Here is a 19,099-nt window from a genome sequence, read left to right as displayed (position 1 = left end):
TCTAAACAACTATTAAGTTTTTATTTGTAATTTTTGCATTTGAGTTTGATATATCATTGGTGAGTCTTTCTCTATGTGAATATTTCCTTTGATGACCAAACACAAGTAACATATTACTGCGCTTAAAATATTTTTGAACCTGATACATAAAATTCATCCTTATTTACAGACTGAATGCTGGCAACCTCCAGTTTACCGAATCATCAAGAATTATAAAGTCACAGATTCAGGTTCGTGTCTATTATTTTAATCACAAATTTGTTCTATGTATTAATATTTCTGCACTTGTATTTTACGAATCTAATTTTTTCTATTTAAACACTGAGATACTTTATACTCCGTAGTAGATATAATTATTTTTCCGATTGACAACATTAGTATTCTATCCCAAAAATCCTACATTATTCCCTCATTTTTACAATTTTATAAAAACATAGTTCCCCACGTCCAAGCCCACTTTGCTTCCTCTTACTATTTAGATCCCCTTACCACTATTACACATCTTTTTAGAGAGAGAAAAACAAGATACTCAATTTTTTGTGAGAAAAAAACAAAACCAAATTTTATTTATTACACCAAAAGAGAGGGAAGAAAAAGAAAAACAAAAAAAACCAAAATTTTGTTTATTTATTTATTTATTGTCTTGGGAAAAAGAAAAAAAAAATCCACGAGGGAAAAAAATTATTTTTATTTTTAATTTTTTTTTTGAAACGAAGAACCAACAACGTCGAGGTCGAAAAGCTTGTATTTTTTTTTTTCTGGGAAAAAGGGGGAAAACAAAAACAGCAAAAAAAAAAAGAAAAATTGAGTACACTTCGATTTGAGGACGTGTTTGCATGCTTCGAAATTTTTACAGAGAAATTGGAGAGAGAAATTGGTTGATAATTTCATGAAATTTTGCTGGGAATTGGTTGTTTGAAAAGGGGGAAAAACAAAAATCAAATTTTATTTTATTTCACTTTCGTTTTACAAGCCCTAAAAAAAGCCTAGTTTGGAAAATTAGGGCAACGGATTTCATACTTTGCTTGATTCTCGTGCCCTAGAGTTTGTATCTAAGGGTTTCGCGTTGCGCGGGTGTTGTATTTTGCTCAGGTGATCTTCTCGACCTTCAATTTTGACCTAATTTTTTGTTTTTTGGGTTCGCAAACCCTAGAATGTCATCAAGTTTGGGAAATTAGGGTTAGGGGATGTTAAATTATGTTCAGTTTGTCTTGATTTTAGACTTGTTTGGTCAATTGATGAACTGGGGATTATCGAAATGTGATTATCCTTGCATTATGCTGCTCAATTTTTGTTGGGATGGTGATGGGGTGCTTTTTTTGGTTAGTTCTTTAAATCTCGAAGCTTTTTATCTGTGGCATTGAATGCTAAACTGTAATTTGAGTTCGCTCTAGATGTTAAGTGAAGCTCGTCGTCGGGAGGTCATTATTTGATCATTTCTAGTCAAGGTTTTGTGTTGCTGGCACCTGTGGAATGTTGTTCTAAGGTGAAATGAGGAACCATTGTTTCATTTATTTGTTCGCTTGTTAATGTTGTTATTAATTAGCTTTGATTTCGTTGTTTGCTGATACTGCACGGTACAATTTCGGTACACCTTCTGCTAGTCTGTACAGTTTTCAAACTTTGCTGTGGCTGTGTTCTGCTACTAATTCAGTTTGTCTCAGATAATTAGTCTTGGTTATATCAGCATTAGAATAGATACATATCTGCCCGCCTATTTGATTTTAGAGTGTTGAGAATACTGCTCTTATACCCCCCCCCTCTCCTCTTTTACCATTTTGTTAGTCAATTTGTATTAAATGTCAATATCCATTTACATGTTAACAGTAGTTTTTGTTCACAATGTAACTATTGTACAAAGATAATAGTTATTCAGCTAATGAGAAAAGTCATCGTGGTATTAATATATATAATCCAAACAATATTGTGAGTTTCAGGTTTGTTTTGTCAAATTCTTTGTTCTTACCTTCTTTTATGAACAAATTATTGATAGTTGTCCATGATATTCCTCAATAGTAAATGGAGTATGGCACGAGAGCAAGTCAAAACTCCCTCATCGTTTTATTGGAGGGTTGCTGTGAGTATGTATAGTATATGACATACGGAATTACATTCTAGATTGGCAGTGTCAATGGGTATTTGTGTATCATAATTTTCCCTACATAAGTTATTTGAATGCCTGAGCAATAAACGTTTTTAATATTTGTAATCTAGTAATAAAGTCTATTGCAGCTAGGATAAGCAACGAAAAGGAAAATCTGACAATATTAATGGAAAAGCTACAATTAGTGAATAAAATAAGTTTACGTAACATACATATACACACATTTGTGTGTGCATGAATGCGCATTAATACACAATCACATGCATACATATACTAGTTATGAATTTATGTAAAGAAGTATGGCATGTGTGTGTCTATATAGAAGGTGGGGTTATTCGAAATGAATTTTGAAAATTATGATTTATAACGTTAAATATTCAATAAATCTGAGATTCAATGACACACAACTGTTGGTAGTAGGAACCTGAGCCATTTAGTTTCTTTTATTGCACTGTGTTTGACGTACTGCTCTGAGCTCTCCTAATTTTACCCTGTATCTCCTTTCTCTTCAATTCTCTTTACTTGAAATTAACTATTGGCTGGCCATCAAAGGATTCAAGCAACTGTCTAGACTTTCTTTGATGGTTTAAATATCTTTTCTTTTTCTTTTTTTTTTACTTGGAACGTTTAAAACACCCATTGTCCACCCATTCTTTCTAAACAATATCCACTGTCCACTCATTGTTTCTAAACAGCTTCTTCACCTGTTTTTCAATTTTTATTCATATGTGGCTTCCTACTCCAATTGGTAGTTTGGAGCTTCAATATATATATTCTCTTTCTCTCTTAGATTTATTTTTTTACTGTATAGATGTTTATCGAGTTAGTTGAGGCTTAATTTGGTAAATTTTGCTAGTATGCAAAATTATTGATCAGAAAGCAAGCTTATTATTATTTTTTTCTTGTTCAAATTTCCTGTAATTGATCTTGCTCTCATTATTGAATTCAAGTGTTGAGGTTCAACAGGCCCGAATTGTGTGCCTTTATTGTGAATTTATTTGTAACTTTTTTTTAAAAAAAAAATCCTAAAATTGTAATTGAAACAGTAAGCCACTTAACTCCGATAAGGGACTTTTGCCAAGTATTTTCATTTTTTCCCTGTTTAGTTAGATGTTTTTGATTTTGGTAATATATATCTTGAATGCATGATATCGTAGTGCTTGATTGTTTGCTAGGAAGTCATGGATTTGTCTTTCACTTTCAGATTAGTTATTGGGCTGCTTGCTTTTTGACGACAAGGCCGTTAGTTGAAAGAAGGGGGAAAGGGTGCAGGGAGCAAAGATAAGGGGGGTTTTAAGGATTATGGCAAAGGTTTTTTGGTACTCATTTAGTTTCAAACCTTATTAGCTGAAATAGTTAGATATATTTACAAATATGTCATTAATGGGTTCAGCCTTAAGGTATCCATTAGATTAGTTTTCCTCTTTTATATATATATATATAGAGTTAACTACTCTTGTTATTTTAGCTCATATCTAAGCAGGCATGAGAGACCTATGATTTCTCCATGAATTTGAACTTTTGTATGGCTGGGAGATTATAATTTTTGGGACTTAAATGGACAATTGCTACATTCTAACAGATCTTAGAATTTAGATCTTTGTATGGCTGGGGGGTTGTAATTATTATGCGGGACTTAATTGGACAACTGCAACATGCTACGGATCTTAGAGTGCAAATATATTTTATACAAATTTCCATTAATCTAGTAAAATTCTTCAAGGACTTAGACTCTGGGCCTGGCTTGGTGTGGGTATTGGTTGTACTGTGTTGCTTATCTTTCTTGATCATAGTTTACCTTTAACCTTTTATTGTATACAACAGCAATGACTTTTGAGGATCCAGTTGTATGGTGTGTGGTTTTACAGAATTGCAGAGAGATCGCTCTTGAATTTTGGCTGTATGCAATATGGCTAAACTTCAGTATACTTACCTGTTTTCTATAGTCTATAGTTATCCTATTTAACTGCTAGTCAAGTTTTGTGCTAAGCAGTTATAATTTCTCTCTCTCTCTCTCTCTTTTTTTTTTTTTTTTTTTTTTCTTTTCATATTTTTCTATTCCAGTTTCTTTATTATGACTTTTTTATTTCCTTCTTTTTATTTCATCTTTTTTACTGTCAAAGTTTATTTATAATTTGAGGTAACTAATTTTTTTTTTGTAATCTTCTTTTCTTCAGAGACCTGACCAAGTTTTAGAGCAATGGAAGGGGACCAGCTATAGCTTTCTTGATAGGAATGCATGGATTTAGTTCTGGATCTACTTTCCTCGTAAATGCTGAGGTTGATTCCATGGGAGGAGTTGTTGACGGTGGAGTTGGTATTGGCAACAAACCCTCTCCACGCCGAGCAGCAATTGCTAAAGCGCAGGCTGATCTACGGTAAGATGGATTTATCTCTTATAGATTGTTGTTTTTTTTGGTTGTTTTACCTACAATACTTACACTCATGACAGACTGGAATATGATGTTCGAGAGGAGAGGAGGAGAGAGCTTGAGTTTCTTGAGAAAGTAAGAATCTTTATCATCCTTTTTCAGTGCATCAATGCCATCCTCTATTGCTGTGTGGTTCATGTGTCAAATACTTTGTTGCTAATGCCCTTCTCTTTGCAGGGTGGAAATCCTCTTGACTTTAAATTTGGTCATGCTTCGTCTGTGAGTGTCCAGTCTACTTCACATACATATCAACACCCAGATCAGATTTTGACCAGGTAGCTCCTTAACTTGATTTCGTATGCAGAAGTGTGGACAATATGTATTGATCAGTAGTTATAATTTTGTTTAATTATTATTGTGATACAGTGAAGCAAAAGGCAGTTTTGCTCTGACTGCCTCACCTCATGGAGATTCTGTTGATAGTAGTGGGAGACTGGGTATTACGACAGCCTGTGAACCAAATAGTGCTGATAATTTTGATGGTGATAACGAGACTCTTGAAAGTGAAAGGAAGGCTAAACATCCTACTAGGGCTAGCATCACTCCTTCAGAGCATTCTTCTCAACTTGATGGGAGCCAAAATGTCAAAGATTCCGAGGACTCCCCTATTTTTCAGCCCAAAAAGGGTCAAGCATATAAGAGAAGGAATCGGTCTCGGACAAATCGTGATGGCCCTCGATCAAGTTCAAGTGACATGGCTACTCGTGGTGGACATAATTCCGCTTTGCCTGGTCGACATGGATTACTTTCAAAACCAGTTGTTCCTGAGAATAAGTTTGTAATAGAGTCAGATGGCACACATGGCTTGCATTTGTCAACAACCTCTAGACCTATTGAAATTTCTGAAGGTAAGTTAAATATGTCAACTTTAAAGGATAAACAGGAGGAATTGGGTACTTCAAGGGTAAAAGCTGATGATGTTCCTGCTGCTACTACCTCTGTCAAAACTGATCTAGCTGCAGTAAATGAAGATGTAGTTACTGTAGACGCTGAAGGTCCTCCTGGTTCTGGTACAGAGAAAAAGGAAGTTATCGCTAGTTCTTCCCAACCAGACGAGTGTGGTAAACTCAATGGCGATGGCAAATCGACACCAAATGATGCCCTTATTTACAATGCTGCAGTTGCTACTAAAGGAATAGATTCTGAGTCTTCGTGCACCCATACTAGCGTTAGTGTAGATGGAAATGGAAATATTGAGAGTGATTTGTATACTAACTTAAAGAATGTAGATAGTAATGGGGCCCCTAAGGAGCACAAGCTACCACTTGGGGATAAGTCCATCAGTGTAGATGATGAAATGCTGTATGAGAAGCATGTTACCAATACAGTAGAAACTTCTTGTGTTAAGGATGTTCAGAATTCTATCAGTCACCAAGGCAATGGCTTTGCTGATAAGGATCAAGAAGTTGAGGTAGATAAATCTTCTTCTAGAGACAAGCCTGAGTGTCCTAATAATAGAGAGGAGTTAGGGGCAAATGATCATGCTGAGACAAAACCCGATAAAGAGCATGGTCTCCTTGGTGATTCTGTTCCCAAAGCAGAGAGCTCTTGTCCTGTGGGACCACTTTCCTCTGTCGAACCTTCTTCCCGTGAGGTGAATAACAATGAATTTTCTGCTCCACCTCCTGCGCCGAAGCCTCAAACTTCAAATGATAACCAGCGGAAGCAGTTTGACAAGGCACATGAGGACAGGGTATTAGAAGAGGCACGGATTATAGAGGTATTTTTTTTTTCCTTTTTTCTTCATTTATGATATCTTAGCTCTTAGATTGTGTACCTGTTGCTTTTTGATCAAGGGATTATGGTTTTTCAAACAGGCCAAACGTAAAAGAATAGCAGAGTTATCTGTTGGTTTGATGCCAAGGGAGCACAAACGTAAATCTCATTGGGACTTTGTTCTTGAAGAGATGGCTTGGTTAGCAAATGATTTTTCACAGGTCTGTTAAGCCGAGCCTGTCTTTTATTTGTCTTTGCCACACTCTTAATTCGTTACTTCCTCTAGTCCTGGAGTTTGTGATTTCTGTTGCCAGACATTTCAGGAAGTTCCATCAGTTTCATGTATCTTTCTTATCTCATTTATCGTACTCTTGAATTTTTTCTAGGAGCGTGTTTGGAAGATAACAGCTGCTGCTCAACTTGGCCATCGGGTAGCCCTTGCTTCTCGGTCAAGATCGGAGGAACAACACAAGTTTATGAAGCAGAAAAGTGTGGCCCATACTTTGGCAAATGCCGTGATGGAGTTTTGGCATTCAGCAAGTCTTCGTGCTGAGAATGGTACCAGTTCTCTTTCAGAAAAATGTATGAATGATGCTACATTAATGGCAGATGCAAGTGGACAGGCGAAGGATGAGGCTGGAGCTCCTGAAAAGGTATTGCGTGGCCGCTTATAATCTAATTTTTACCTTTGGAATGTGTGGTTTTCATTTTTTATTGTCATTTACTCCCTCTGTTTTATTTTGCTTGTCCCACTCTCTATTTTGAGCGTTTTAAATAGATAGTACCACTTTCTATTTCAATCCCTCACATATCCTCTTTATTTTCGCATATTACCCTCATTTTAATGGTCCCTATGCAAAATCATAATGGTCCCAATGTTTATTAGCCCCAATGTATTTTATTCCAAAAAATGGATAGTTCCAACGTATTTTTTATGGTCCTAATGTACATGAATCATCCTTTTTCTTAATTTACGTTAAAGATTTTAAATGGGAATAACATTATGAAACGGAGGGAGTAATAGTTTGTCCAAATAGTCTGGATCAAATATGTTTTTTGTAGCAAGCTTACTCTATGTGCCTCTCTGACATAGTTGTATCATTGTTGCTGTCCTGTTATTTATTGATTAAAATGAACAGTATTGATGCTGGATATGAATTTTATTATGATGTTATATTTCAATGTAGTGATGTCTTTTCAGTTCATTAGCCTGTTGTGTCACAGAGTTGGTATGCTCTAGTTTTTCTTGGGGTAATTGTTTTCCTTCTGTCCCATGTGAATCACAATAAAGTAACAAGTCTTAATGCAATTTTTCGTTGTGAATGGATATGCCTTCTGCTGCTTGATATCATATATGTTTTTTAGGTTATATTATGTAGTGCTAATGGTGTGTTACATTTCCTGATGGTATCTGTTATTTGATAGGAGATATTGCTTTTGAGTGCCTATAACTTTATTATGTTTTTATTGGTCAGGATGAAGCTTCTGAAGAGAAGCTGCAATCAACTGGAAGTAAACAGGACCTTTCTCTCTATGGATATGCAGTTAGGTTTTTGCAATACAATTGCTCTCTAACACCTCTTGTCAAAGTTGAGGATTCAGGGACTCCGGATGTTGAATATGATATGGACATGGCAGGAGTTTCCTGGCAGGACCAGCTAACTGAGGTATGTTTAGATTTTCATTGCTGTGCTGATTCGTACAACATTTGGTGCTATTGGGAATCACATACAGCCATCTGTTTCTGTCCATGGGTTTCTTTGCTTAAAAGATGACATGTCAACATGTGTGTATGGTTGCATTCCACTTGTTTGCCTTTTATTGGAATCACTATCCTTTGTACATTGCTCAGCCTGTTTATGTTTCCTTAAATGGCTATAATTTCTTGTGTATGATCTTTTATAGTTTAGACACCCAAGCCCCGTAATTGTTGTAGCTTAGTGAAATTGGGGGATTTAAGGAAGGGAAATCACTCAGCTTATCAAGATTTTAAGAAAAGGGGAGTATTGTTTGATTCATTGCTATTATAAAAAAACTAAGATATGTGAATTATAAGCTATTGTTTATGCATTTACCCAAGACAACATTTACATCCATATATTGGATGTTGAAATCTATATAAAATAAATACCATTATTTTGAGATAGAATGTAATGAAGGCTGGTTGGGGTTCTTCCTTTTGGACTGTGTGTAACTACATTAATTGGTTGAATACTTGAACCTAAAATCAATTATCCCCATGACAAATAGTTTTATGTGATTCCAAGGTTCTCAATTCCTCCTGTGGGCCTGTGGCTGATTTTATATTACAGTTTTTCTCACATGAGTGATGTGTGTTTTTATCTGAATGTCTTCAGAGATTGATTTGTATCATTGTATGTTAAATTTTACATGTCTCTCTGCTGTCTGAGAGGCCTTATTTTATACTCCTTTTTTACTTTTTTTCAGGAAAATCTCTTTTATTTGGTTCCTCCGGGTGCAATAGAGACCTACAGAAAATCAATTGAATCATGTTTGACAGAGCTTGAGGTACACACATCTAGTCTTTGTAAATGTCGTGCTTTATATTCTAATTCTTTATGTTGAGCACTTCTTACATTGTTCTTTTATCACTAAGCTATTTTAGATCCCAGATAGTCATTGAAGGTTATGCAACAATTATTGAGCTCTGCATTTTATATGTTTTTTTTTTTATTTTTTTTATTTTATTTTTATTATTATTTTTTTTAACCCCTTTATAAATGTGATTCTTTATAGCACATTTAACCTTCTCTCTTTATGCACCTTTCCATGGACGTCATGATAATTTAGAGGGCGAGCAACAATGTACAGGAGGAAGTTGATACATCCTTTTATGATGCTACAGCAGGTATTGCTTGGTGTGCTGACTTTTTTATATTAATTTTTGCTGAATTAGTAGTTATTATGTTTAACAATTGCTCTTTATTGTTTTAGAATTTGGATATCAAGAGAATGACTATGAAGAAGATGAAGGAGATAATGTTTACTACCTGCCCGGAGCATTTGACACTGGGAGACCATCAAAAAAGAAACGAAAAAATATGAAATCATATCCTTCTGCTAGGTCATATGAATTGGGAGGTGATCTTGCCTATGGACGCTGTGTGGATAGCAGAAATGGAACCCCTCAGTCTGCCTTAATGGGAAAAAGGCCTGCTGACAAAAATTTTCATGTTGGTTCTATTCCCACGAAAAGGGTACGAACTGCTTCTAGGCCGAGGGTTGTGGGTCCCTTTGGTGCAGGGTCCACTGGTGTTGCTCCAGCACCAAGTAGGGCAGATGCTTCTAGTGGAGATACTAATTCTTACCAGGATGACATGAGCACTCTGCATGGTGGGTCCATTGTCCCAAGGGGCTCAGAGGTTGATTCTGCTATGGACTTTGAGAATCAATCTACATTTGATTCTGCAGAAATTTCGGCAAAGCCCAAGAAGAAGAAGAAAATTAAGCATCCGGTAAGTAATTTGTTAAACTGAATACTGGGTTAAATGATATTACTCTACTTAATTGTTTGCCTTATTCTCAATGGTTGCAGGGTGTGGCATATGACTCTAGGTGGCAGGTTGATTCTTCTTTCCAAAATGAGCAGGTGATCCTTGCTTTCTCGTAGCTTACTTCCATGTCTGCGAAGTTTGATAAGGATGAACGGGCTTTCAGTTAGTTGATATATTTTGGTATGAAGAGGCTATCTATTATTTAAAAACTGATTTAAACCAACGTTACCATACTTAATCTTGCCTCGAGGCAGGCGATATCGTTTGGTATTTATGGCCCAAAGTTAAAAGAAATTTAAAATATTTGATTATGGGGTATTGCAATTATGAAAAAAAAAAGCAGGATAACATAATCACTAAGATTTATAAAAGGAAAGGGCAAAGAAGCATCAACCTATGTATTAACTATGTTGATGCTCCTTTAATATTTATACTCATCATAAGCCTTTCTTCAAAAAACATAAGGTTTTCTGGCCATTTAATTCCAACCAAACTCTTTGGTTGTTAGTCTTCACTAATTCCTAGCCATCCTTTTGCTTCCTCCTACTGTAAACCTTTTTATTTTATTTTATTTTTTTATGAGGCATCCTTTATCCTTTCTTAAGACAAATTGTTCCATTTATATAGCTGTACTGAAGCAGCACAGCCAAGAGTTTCATATTAAACCCATCTGTTATTGTACATACATATTTTCAGATGACTAAATGGTGCCTCATTTGGTTTCCATTGTAACATTCTAGCACCTTTTCCTTAACATTTTGGACCTTCATCAGTTCACACATATAATGTTTTGATAGGGGTTCCTAAAACTAATTGTTAGTGGTATTATAACTGGTGAGTTTGCAAGTAGGCATTAAGTGCTTGTGTATTTCTTGTCTTTTTAGTTGTGTAAAATACAATAATTTGATTGGGGTTCCTAGTGGTATTACTGCTGGTGAATTTGGAAGTGGGCATTAAGTGCTTGTGCATATCTTGTCTTTCTAGTTGTGTATGGTACTCCCTCGTCACTATTTTATAGTTACGTATTCTATTTTGGCTGTATCCTTTCTATTGTTACATTTTATAACTTTCCTGATATAGAATATTATTTTAATACATTTACCCCCATATTTCACACTCCCAATACACACTTACCCTCATATTACCTACTTCTAATGCAACTTTTCCTATTTACCAAAATTTACCTATTCCTAAAGCAACTATTTCCATTTACCAAAATATTTGCCTACTCTCAAAACAAAATTTCTCATTTTACGTACTCCCATAGTCTTTCGCTTAATTCCCGCGTTAAAAAAAATCAAATGTAACTTTAGAAAATTGACGGAGGGGGTAACAGTTTGTGGTGAAGTGAAGTTTTTTAGATGAGTCTGGCATTTTTTATTGATATTTTGCTCAAACATAGATGCTTAGTTGTTATTCTTTATATGTGGTTAGCTTATGTGGTGGTTTGGATTATATATGGACTTTGTCTGGGTGATACTCATGTCCTGCATCTTCTTTATTGCAAATACAGAAAGATCACTCAAGGAAGAGGTTGGACTGCCACCAGCCTGAATCCAATGGGAATAGTGGTGAGATTTTTTTTTTTTTTAATCTCACTTTATAGTTACCTTTGTATAACCATATTAACTGATTGTTTATTCCACTCCCGTATCTTCCATATGTAGGCCTGTTTGGTCACCATGCTAAGAAGCCAAAGACATTGAAGCAGTCGTTGGATAATTCTTTTGATAACACAATGCCCATGAGTGGGTCAGTTGCTTCACCAGTTGCTTCTCAAATGAGTAACATGTCAAGCCAGAGTAAAATCATCAAATTGATTGGAGGTCGGGATAGGAGTAGGAAAGCGAAAGGGCTTAAGGTAAATATATTAGGAGTGTTTTGTTTTGTTTTTGTCTTTATAGTTATTGTAAAAGTATATGAATACAATACGAGGAACGACATTTAGACTAATTTTAATAAGTGCAGTCCCTCAGTGTATGACCTGATATGCCTCAACCACCTTGGACCCTTCTGTTGGTATAAAACAAAATTGTTGGTTGTTTTATGTGATCACAGCATGAACTGATGAACATTACTTGTAGGTGCCTGCTGTGCAGCCTGGCTCTGGAAGCCCATGGTCTTCTTTTGAAGATCAGGTTTGCTATCTCTTCCATTTCTTCTACCAGCTGTATGTTTGTATAGTTTGAGTTTGCCTGATATTCTTTGCTCTCTTTTGCTCTAGGCACTTATTGTGCTTGTTCATGATATGGGTCCAAATTGGGAGCTTGTAAGTGATGCTATTAACAGTACATTGCGATTCAAGGTATTCTGAGGAACTGTTATGATCAGTGATTTTTCACTTGTTCCACAAATAATTCGATTTTTTACTGCGAAACTTAATTATTGAAGTTTTTTCCTTTTGCCAAAGAGATAGTGCTTATTAATTCTTGCTGATTTTTCCAGTGCATTTTCCGCAAACCTGAAGAGTGTAAGGAGCAGCACAAAAATTTGATGGAAAGGACTCCTGGTGATGGTGCTGATAGTGCTGAAGATTCAGGATCTTCTGCACCATATCCTTCTACGTTACCTGGGATACCAAAGGTAAATTAATAGGCTATTCTAAGTTACTATTTTATTTATATGCTTTAGAATTTCCTCTCATGTACAAATGGAAAACTGATTTGCTTGTAATGACGCGTTCTCCTTGTTGCATCCTAGTGTTGGGGAAGCTTGCTTTTTCTGAATGTATCATACTTGGTTTTTTCAGGGCAGTGCGAGGCAATTGTTTCAGCAACTGCAAAGACCGATGGAGGAGGATACTATCAAGTCCCATTTTGAGAAGATTATTCATATTGGGCAGCAGTTGCATTACCGGAAAAAACAGGTTTTTTTTTTATTTTTATTTATTTATTTATTTATTCATTATTTTGTTTTTTAAAAATGCATAGGCATATGATTTGAAAGATTGCGTATGCTTTCAATAATATTATAAATTGGGAAATAACTACTGTGTGATTAAGGGTCATTCAGAATCATCTTTAAAGTCCTACAGTATCTAATCATTCTTCTCTATAGAGGCATTGTAATAAACTCAGTTGGACTAATATGTATTATATATTCACTGCTGCTATCCCATATTGCTCAAGATTAGTTCCCTTCATCCAATTCCTGGTTTGTGTTGGAATTTTTGATAGTCTCTATTGTGGTGCTACTTTGGCCCTTTGTTTGAAGGCATTGTTGAAGTATTGTTCGCTATAACTTAAGGTGTTAAGCAATGGCAGTTACAGATGAGTTTCTTATTAACAAACTATAATTGCTAAACTATTCTGCAGTTCTTATATGAGGTTTTGATAGTTTGCATTCAATTAATTGCTCGTGGTTTTATAGCAGTTAACGGTGAGTCACCTGCTTTGAAAGTGGTGCTTGCTTTGTTTAGCTTTTCTACATGTGAAATATATTGGAGATCAGAGATTAGTAATGTTTTGTCGAGATACGAAAGTTTTTTATTGCTATTCATTGTGAAGCAATTGATGCAATTTGGACAATAGATTGAATTATAGATTACAAATAACATCTGCTATTGCAAATTCATTTTTTTTTTTAATCCAGCGGCATACTTGAGTTTAATGTTATCGACTTATCGTCCTTATGGTATACACTTGTGTTTTCCTTTTGCTTGTTTTTGTCTCATGGGAATGATGTGTGATTATTATTCAAGATTGAAAGTAATTCTATTCTGGCTAACCAGTAAAAGATCTTTGGTGACTGTAAAATGGTTAACCTGCCTTTTAAAAATCCCAGAAAATCGACTCAAATTCAGATGAATTATGTTGTTTTTTTTTTGGTTTGGAATTTCTCCTGTGAAGTTGTGGGATTATGCAACAAAAAGTTAGGAAAACTTACTTCATTCAATTGTGTAAGCTGTATTAGGGTCCTATGTGTTTCCTACCTTGATTTTGAAATCTCTTTTAATTTCTAACTTGATCTTTCCTGCTTGTGAAGAATGATAATTCAGACCTGAAGCAAATAACTCCTGTTCATGGTTCACATGTTGGTGCACTTTCCCAAGTCATGCCGAACAATTTGAATGGGGTGATTCTGACGTGAGTTTTATTCATTGTTTAGAACTTTTGAAGTGTTTCCTACGATGTGATGATCTTTCATTTATTGTTGTTTGTCATCATTACTGTTATCATGTTCAATTCTAGATCCTCATTTTTGTTTTCACTTCTGCCAGGCCACTTGATCTGTGTGATATTGCTGCATCCAACCAAGATACAATTCCTCTTGGGTTTCAAGGTTCGCATGCTGGAGGGTTGACATTGCCAAATCAAGGTGCTAGTCCGTCAATGCACCCATCTAGCGGTCTCAATACCTCAATCTCAGGTCTTCCAGGTTCTCCTAGCATGGGCATTAATAACAATATGGCATCTCAAACTCAGTTTTCCAACTCTCGGTAATTCTTTATGATTCAAGATTTCAAGATCATGATTTGCTGTGGCATATCTGTGAATGAATCTTCTCGATCTTAACCTTTTGCTTTGCTAGGGATGCTAGATACCCAGTCCCTAGGTCCACAGCTATGCCTATTGAGGAGCAGCAAAGACTCCAGCAATACAATCATATGCTGCCTGGAAGAAATGTTCAGCCGTCAAACTTGTCGTCTGGGTCTCTTTCAGGATCAGATCGTGGTGTGCGTATACTTCCTGGTGGAAATGGTGTTGGTATGGGAGCTGGAATGAGCCGAAGTATGCCAATGTCAAGACCAGGAATTCAGGGGATTTCATCTTCATCAATGCATAATACTGGAAGTATGCTTAACTCCAACATGGGAGGGATGCCTAGCAACATGAACGTGCACTCTGGAACAACTTCTGGTCAAGGAAACTCAATGTTTAGACCTCGTGATTCATTGCACATGGTGCGGGTGAGTTTTTTTTTTCCTTTCCTATGTAGTCTTCTCCTCTGTTATTCTTTGCTTCGTTTCAAGTTACTGCATTCCTCCATATGGTGCCTCACTACCCACATAGTCTAAAATTAATCGGAGGAGATTTAGATATTTTTTATAAATTCAATATGTCAATTTCGTTGTTAATATTTTTGTTCTATATAGTAACATTAATGTTTTCAATCTGCAACTGCATAAAGCAGCTGAGTAATGTTAACAAATATCATTTGATTAACAAAAAAAAAAAAAAATATAGAAATTTTTGGGGGCCTTGGAAAGAGAGGGGAGGGGAAGTGACATCAATAGTGATCTAACAATCTGATTAAACTGAGACCGTAACAAGCTGTTTCTGTACATATTTTCTTTTTAGGGACCTATTTAAATTTCTTTTTTTATTTTTATTTTTGGGGGGTGGGGTGGGGGGGGGGGGGGGGGGGTTGGATGATGGCTAGTTCCATAATGCATAGGATGAATACTCAACATTATTTCATTCAGTGCAACTTTCTAATCTCGCTCTACATTCCTTCTGTGTACAGCCTGGGCAGAATGCAGAGCATCAGCGGCAGATGACATTGCCAGAATCTGGGAGCCCAGGTGTCCCTCCTTTTGGTGCTCTGAGTTCTGGGTTCAATAATCAGTCTGCTTCTCCACCTCTTCAAGCATATGCTGGCCACCATCATCAGCAGCATCTAATGACGCAGCAACATTCTCATGTGCTTGGTACTCCTCATCTTCCTGGATCAAATCACTCTGTCACGCCAGAGCAACAAGCCTTTCTCCGCCTTGCTAGAGACAAGCAAATCCAGCATAGATTGTTGCAGCGGCAACATCAACATCAACAGCAACAACAACAGCTTCCTGCGTCCAGTGCATTGATGACCCATGCTCAAACTCCTTCCCAGCTACCTGTATCATCTTCTGTTCAGAACTCTTCCCAGCTTCAATCACCATCTTCTTCTCAGCCGGTGTCATTACCTCCTCTGACTTCGTCATCCCCAATTACTCAGGTGCCTTCCCAGTCATCGCTGCAACAAAAGCACCAGGTGGGAAAAGCAACACCTCAAGGGCTTGGGAGGAATGCGCAAAGTGGCCCAAGTGGATTAATGAATCAAGCGGGAAAACAACGTCAAAGACAAGCTCAACATATACAGCAGCAGTATCTGCAATCTGGCAGGCAACATCCGCAACAGCGTCAACAATCACAACCTCAGCCACCAGCTAAACTATTGAAAGGAATGGGAAGAAATAATGTGCTGATGCATCAAAATCTTCCTATTGACCCGTCTAATCTGAACGGCCTTACAGCTAACTCAGGAAACCAAGTTGCTGAGAAAGGGGAGCAGGCTGTGCATTTGATGCAGCCTCAGGGCTTATATCCAGGATCTGGTCTAAATACGATGCAACAACAGAAACCTCTGGCTTCGCCCCATAGTTCAAATCAGTTGCAACATCAAAAACCATATGCAAATTCAGTTTCGGCAGTACCAAAACAAGGCCAAATACCTTCTCACTTAGATGGTAGCAATCAGAGCCAGGTTCCAGTTGTTTCTTCTAATCCAGCATCTGGAGGGTCAACCCAAGGACTTCCCTCAACGATAATGCCTTCTCCTAACCATCAACCGTTACAAGGACAGTCACAGCCTCCCCTTAAGGTGGTTAGTCAATCTCAGCCTGCTCTTCAGAGGGCAGTTCATCAAAATCGTCAAGTGAATTCTGATTCTTTGACCAAGTCGCAACCTGATCACGCCCCTTTGGAGCAGCAGTATGCGAATAATACTTCAACTGCAGGGGTTCAACCAGCATGTGCTGATTCTACTAGTGCTGTACCTCCACCATCTTCTGCCGGCACTGCTGTGTGTAAACAAGCTCTGGAATCTCTAAGCACTCCAACTTTAACTAATCCACCCACAGCATCAGGTCCTTTAAGTAGTCCTGCTATTACAACTTCATCAGATAATGAAACTTTGCCGTCAGTTAACGATGGTCTGGGGCAGAGGCAACTATCAGGTAACTTGGCAGTTCATGGGCACGGGGTACAATTTCAGCACCAACAATCACAGGTACAACATCCATCACCACTTCAACCCATATTATCGCAAAAGCAGTCACAGCATCAGCTGCAGCAACTTGAAAAATCCCCCCAGAGAGCACCCCAATCGCAGGCTCAGTCACAGATTCAAGCTGGGCAAAGTGGTGTTTTTGCAAGGACCCCTAATTCGAGATTGGAATGATCCTCCCCATTTATTGAGTGCCAGTCTCGGCACGCTTGTACCTGCCAAGATCAAGTCGGCATGCTCTTGTAACAGCAATGTACAGGTGAGTTTCAATTGAGACTTCCATTTTCCTCCAGATCAGGTGTTGCATCTAAACTTGTTTTGTGGGAGTGTGATGGGTAGTGTCTGTTTCTTTCTTCTTGGATGGGTTATGGATAGTGACAGTAGGATTAGACACTTGGCAGTTATTTGCTTGGCATGGTATAATATGAGTTGTACTTTTTGTTGAAAGGAAATTTAAAAAGGTAAACTGGAAAAGACAAGAAATCACTATAAAATGTGGCAAGCTGCTACCTAATTTACCCCTTCCCTCAATTAACTTTGGGCATATGTTTACTCCCACACCCAGCCAATTTTTTACTTGCAATACCTTGGGGATTTTGTGTTTGGATGGATTTTAGATTTTTCTGTGAAACATGGCTTCCTTATCCAATTACTTATCACTTGATACTCCCTACTAACTTCTTAAAAATCACCTTGGGTCCGTGTAATTACTCTTCCTGGCTTTCTCGTATACCTGTGAGGCTGTGCTTGTAGATTGATTTGTGTGTGTGTGTTGGGGGGGGGGGGGGTGGGTGTTCATTCCAATCTCGAATTTTTTATTTTTTATCTTTCCTTGTTCTGAACTTTAGAGCTTGTTGAATCTGATTTGTCTGTAACATCAAGCCTAATTACAGGTTGTGGAAAATTTTGGAAGCATGCCCATCTCTAACCAAATTTTTATTCTTTATTCTCGCCTCTATTCCTTTGTTTTGTTAACTATAATGATTTTTCTCTTGGGTAGCATGCTCATGTTTTGTGGGTTCTCTAAGTTTCTTTATGCTACTTTTATCATTTAATTGGCTGGCTGGCTGTGGCTACTTCTTTTCCTGTATTTGGGCAATTGAAAGGTCTCTAGATTGCATCTGTGTCTCTGGTTCTTAGTTGTGACCATTTTATTTCTGTTGGGCTAAATTAATTTTATGGGTGTCATTTAATTTGATGCTAACTACGCTATGACACATTACTTACAGATGAAGCTGTAAATCTGCAAGGGCACTACAGGAAAAGGTAAATGGGATGATGATCGTAACTTTCATGTTACTGACTTGACAAGTTTAGGCAGGCAGGCTTTTTTTGGGTTTATAATGTATATTACCACTGCTTAGAGCTTTGTGAAGATAGAGATTATAGAGGTGTGTATGTACAGGATCTCATCTCTCTATCTTGTTAACCACCCTTTTTTTTTTAAATCCTTTTCCTTTTCCCCTCCCCAAACTTTGGGTTTTGCGCTCATCAATATGGGGTCTTATTCCTTTCCACCCCCAATAGTTAGTCCATGTATTATTTTGATTAGAGTTAAGGGGGGAAGCTTCATTGTTACAGGCAAATGCCTTTGAAAATTTTGTGAATATAGCTTCGTAGTGTATAATGATTTTTTTAATCATTCTCTTGATCACCTTTTGTTCTCTTGCTCTAATTGTAACTTTTTTCATAGTAATATTAGTATGTATTCCTTGTTTGTAAGCTGATTTTACTAGAATTCTGCAAATGTTAGTTTAAACATTTGCTCTCCTTGGTTAAAAAAATTTGAATGATGTGCTGGGGTTCAATAGCTTTGAATCTATGTCCTTGATTTCCATTCCGCTATATGAAAGAAAGAGATAACGTGAACAGCTGAAAATGAAGCAGCGAGAGAAGAACAAGCCTGTTTATTTTTTCTTTGCAGGTATGTAGTCCTGGTTGGGAGAATGATGTGTTATGGAAATGTTTCCTTGAGATGATTAGTTTGATTACTATAAGTTATGGGATACGAGGAGCAATCGAAAAGGGTTATGTCCTGCACAAGTACCGCTCTAATTAGTGTGGTTCCCTCTTTCATATGTTCATTTGTTATGATTTCATATTTGATTGGTTCTAGAAATTTGAACTGTTGTATAATAAAAACATGTTAGCTCGTTTACATTTTGATCTTTGTTTGTACATTTACAAAGAAGGAAGGCGTACGACAGTAAGCTGTATCAAGTTTCATGGAGATTATCTAGGAGCTTATAAGTTCGTATATAATCTAAATTCCTATCAGCCTTCCTACCCCATTTATTAATTATTGTTTCCTTGTTGCTATCATTTTTTACCAATTCAACTGCGAC

General features: G+C 36.9%; 1 protein-coding gene across 4 annotated transcripts; it reads left to right on the top strand.

Annotated features, from left to right (window-relative positions):
- Positions 1-477: 477 nt before the first annotated feature.
- LOC145624202 (chromatin modification-related protein EAF1 B-like) lies at positions 478-18,450 on the top strand. 4 transcript variants are annotated; one of them, XM_081677200.1, is made up of 24 exons: positions 478-1,092; positions 4,282-4,482; positions 4,557-4,611; positions 4,714-4,811; positions 4,903-6,256; positions 6,354-6,473; positions 6,639-6,905; positions 7,728-7,919; positions 8,701-8,781; positions 9,064-9,121; positions 9,208-9,728; positions 9,809-9,862; positions 11,281-11,338; positions 11,435-11,628; positions 11,852-11,905; positions 11,992-12,072; positions 12,213-12,350; positions 12,517-12,633; positions 13,752-13,852; positions 13,987-14,205; positions 14,298-14,676; positions 15,234-15,605; positions 15,705-17,013; positions 17,984-18,450. In XM_081677200.1, the coding sequence occupies exons 2-23, from the start codon at positions 4,340-4,342 to the stop codon at positions 16,926-16,928; spliced, it is 5,880 nt and encodes a 1,959-aa protein (XP_081533326.1). In that variant the 5' UTR covers positions 478-1,092; positions 4,282-4,339; the 3' UTR covers positions 16,929-17,013; positions 17,984-18,450. The 4 variants fall into 4 exon arrangements, with proteins under 4 accessions (XP_081533326.1, XP_081533325.1, XP_081533324.1 ...); XM_081677199.1 differs by having other exon boundaries at positions 14,307-14,676; positions 15,234-17,013; XM_081677198.1 differs by having other exon boundaries at positions 14,298-14,670; positions 15,234-17,013.
- The last annotated feature ends 649 nt before the right edge of the window (positions 18,451-19,099 follow it).

Source organism: Chenopodium album, chromosome 3, assembly GCF_948465745.1.
Source record: "Chenopodium album chromosome 3, dcCheAlbu1.1, whole genome shotgun sequence".
NCBI lineage: Eukaryota > Viridiplantae > Streptophyta > Magnoliopsida > Caryophyllales > Amaranthaceae > Chenopodium > Chenopodium album.
The sequence above is the reverse complement of the archived record's forward strand: the minus strand, read 5'-3'. Positions and strand labels throughout refer to the sequence as shown.

What these genes read in the sequence shown, in the direction of transcription:
- LOC145624202 (XM_081677197.1), top strand. Translation starts at nt 4,340, where the DNA reads ATGCATGGATTTAGTTCTGGATCTACTTTCCTCGTAAATGCTGAGGTT. An exon ending in AGGCTGGAGCTCCTGAAAAG is followed by an intron (nt 6,906 to 7,727) that starts GTATTGCGTGGC and finishes TTTATTGGTCAG; the next exon opens with GATGAAGCTTCTGAAGAGAA. An exon ending in TGAATCCAATGGGAATAGTG is followed by an intron (nt 11,339 to 11,434) that starts GTGAGATTTTTT and finishes TTCCATATGTAG; the next exon opens with GCCTGTTTGGTCACCATGCT.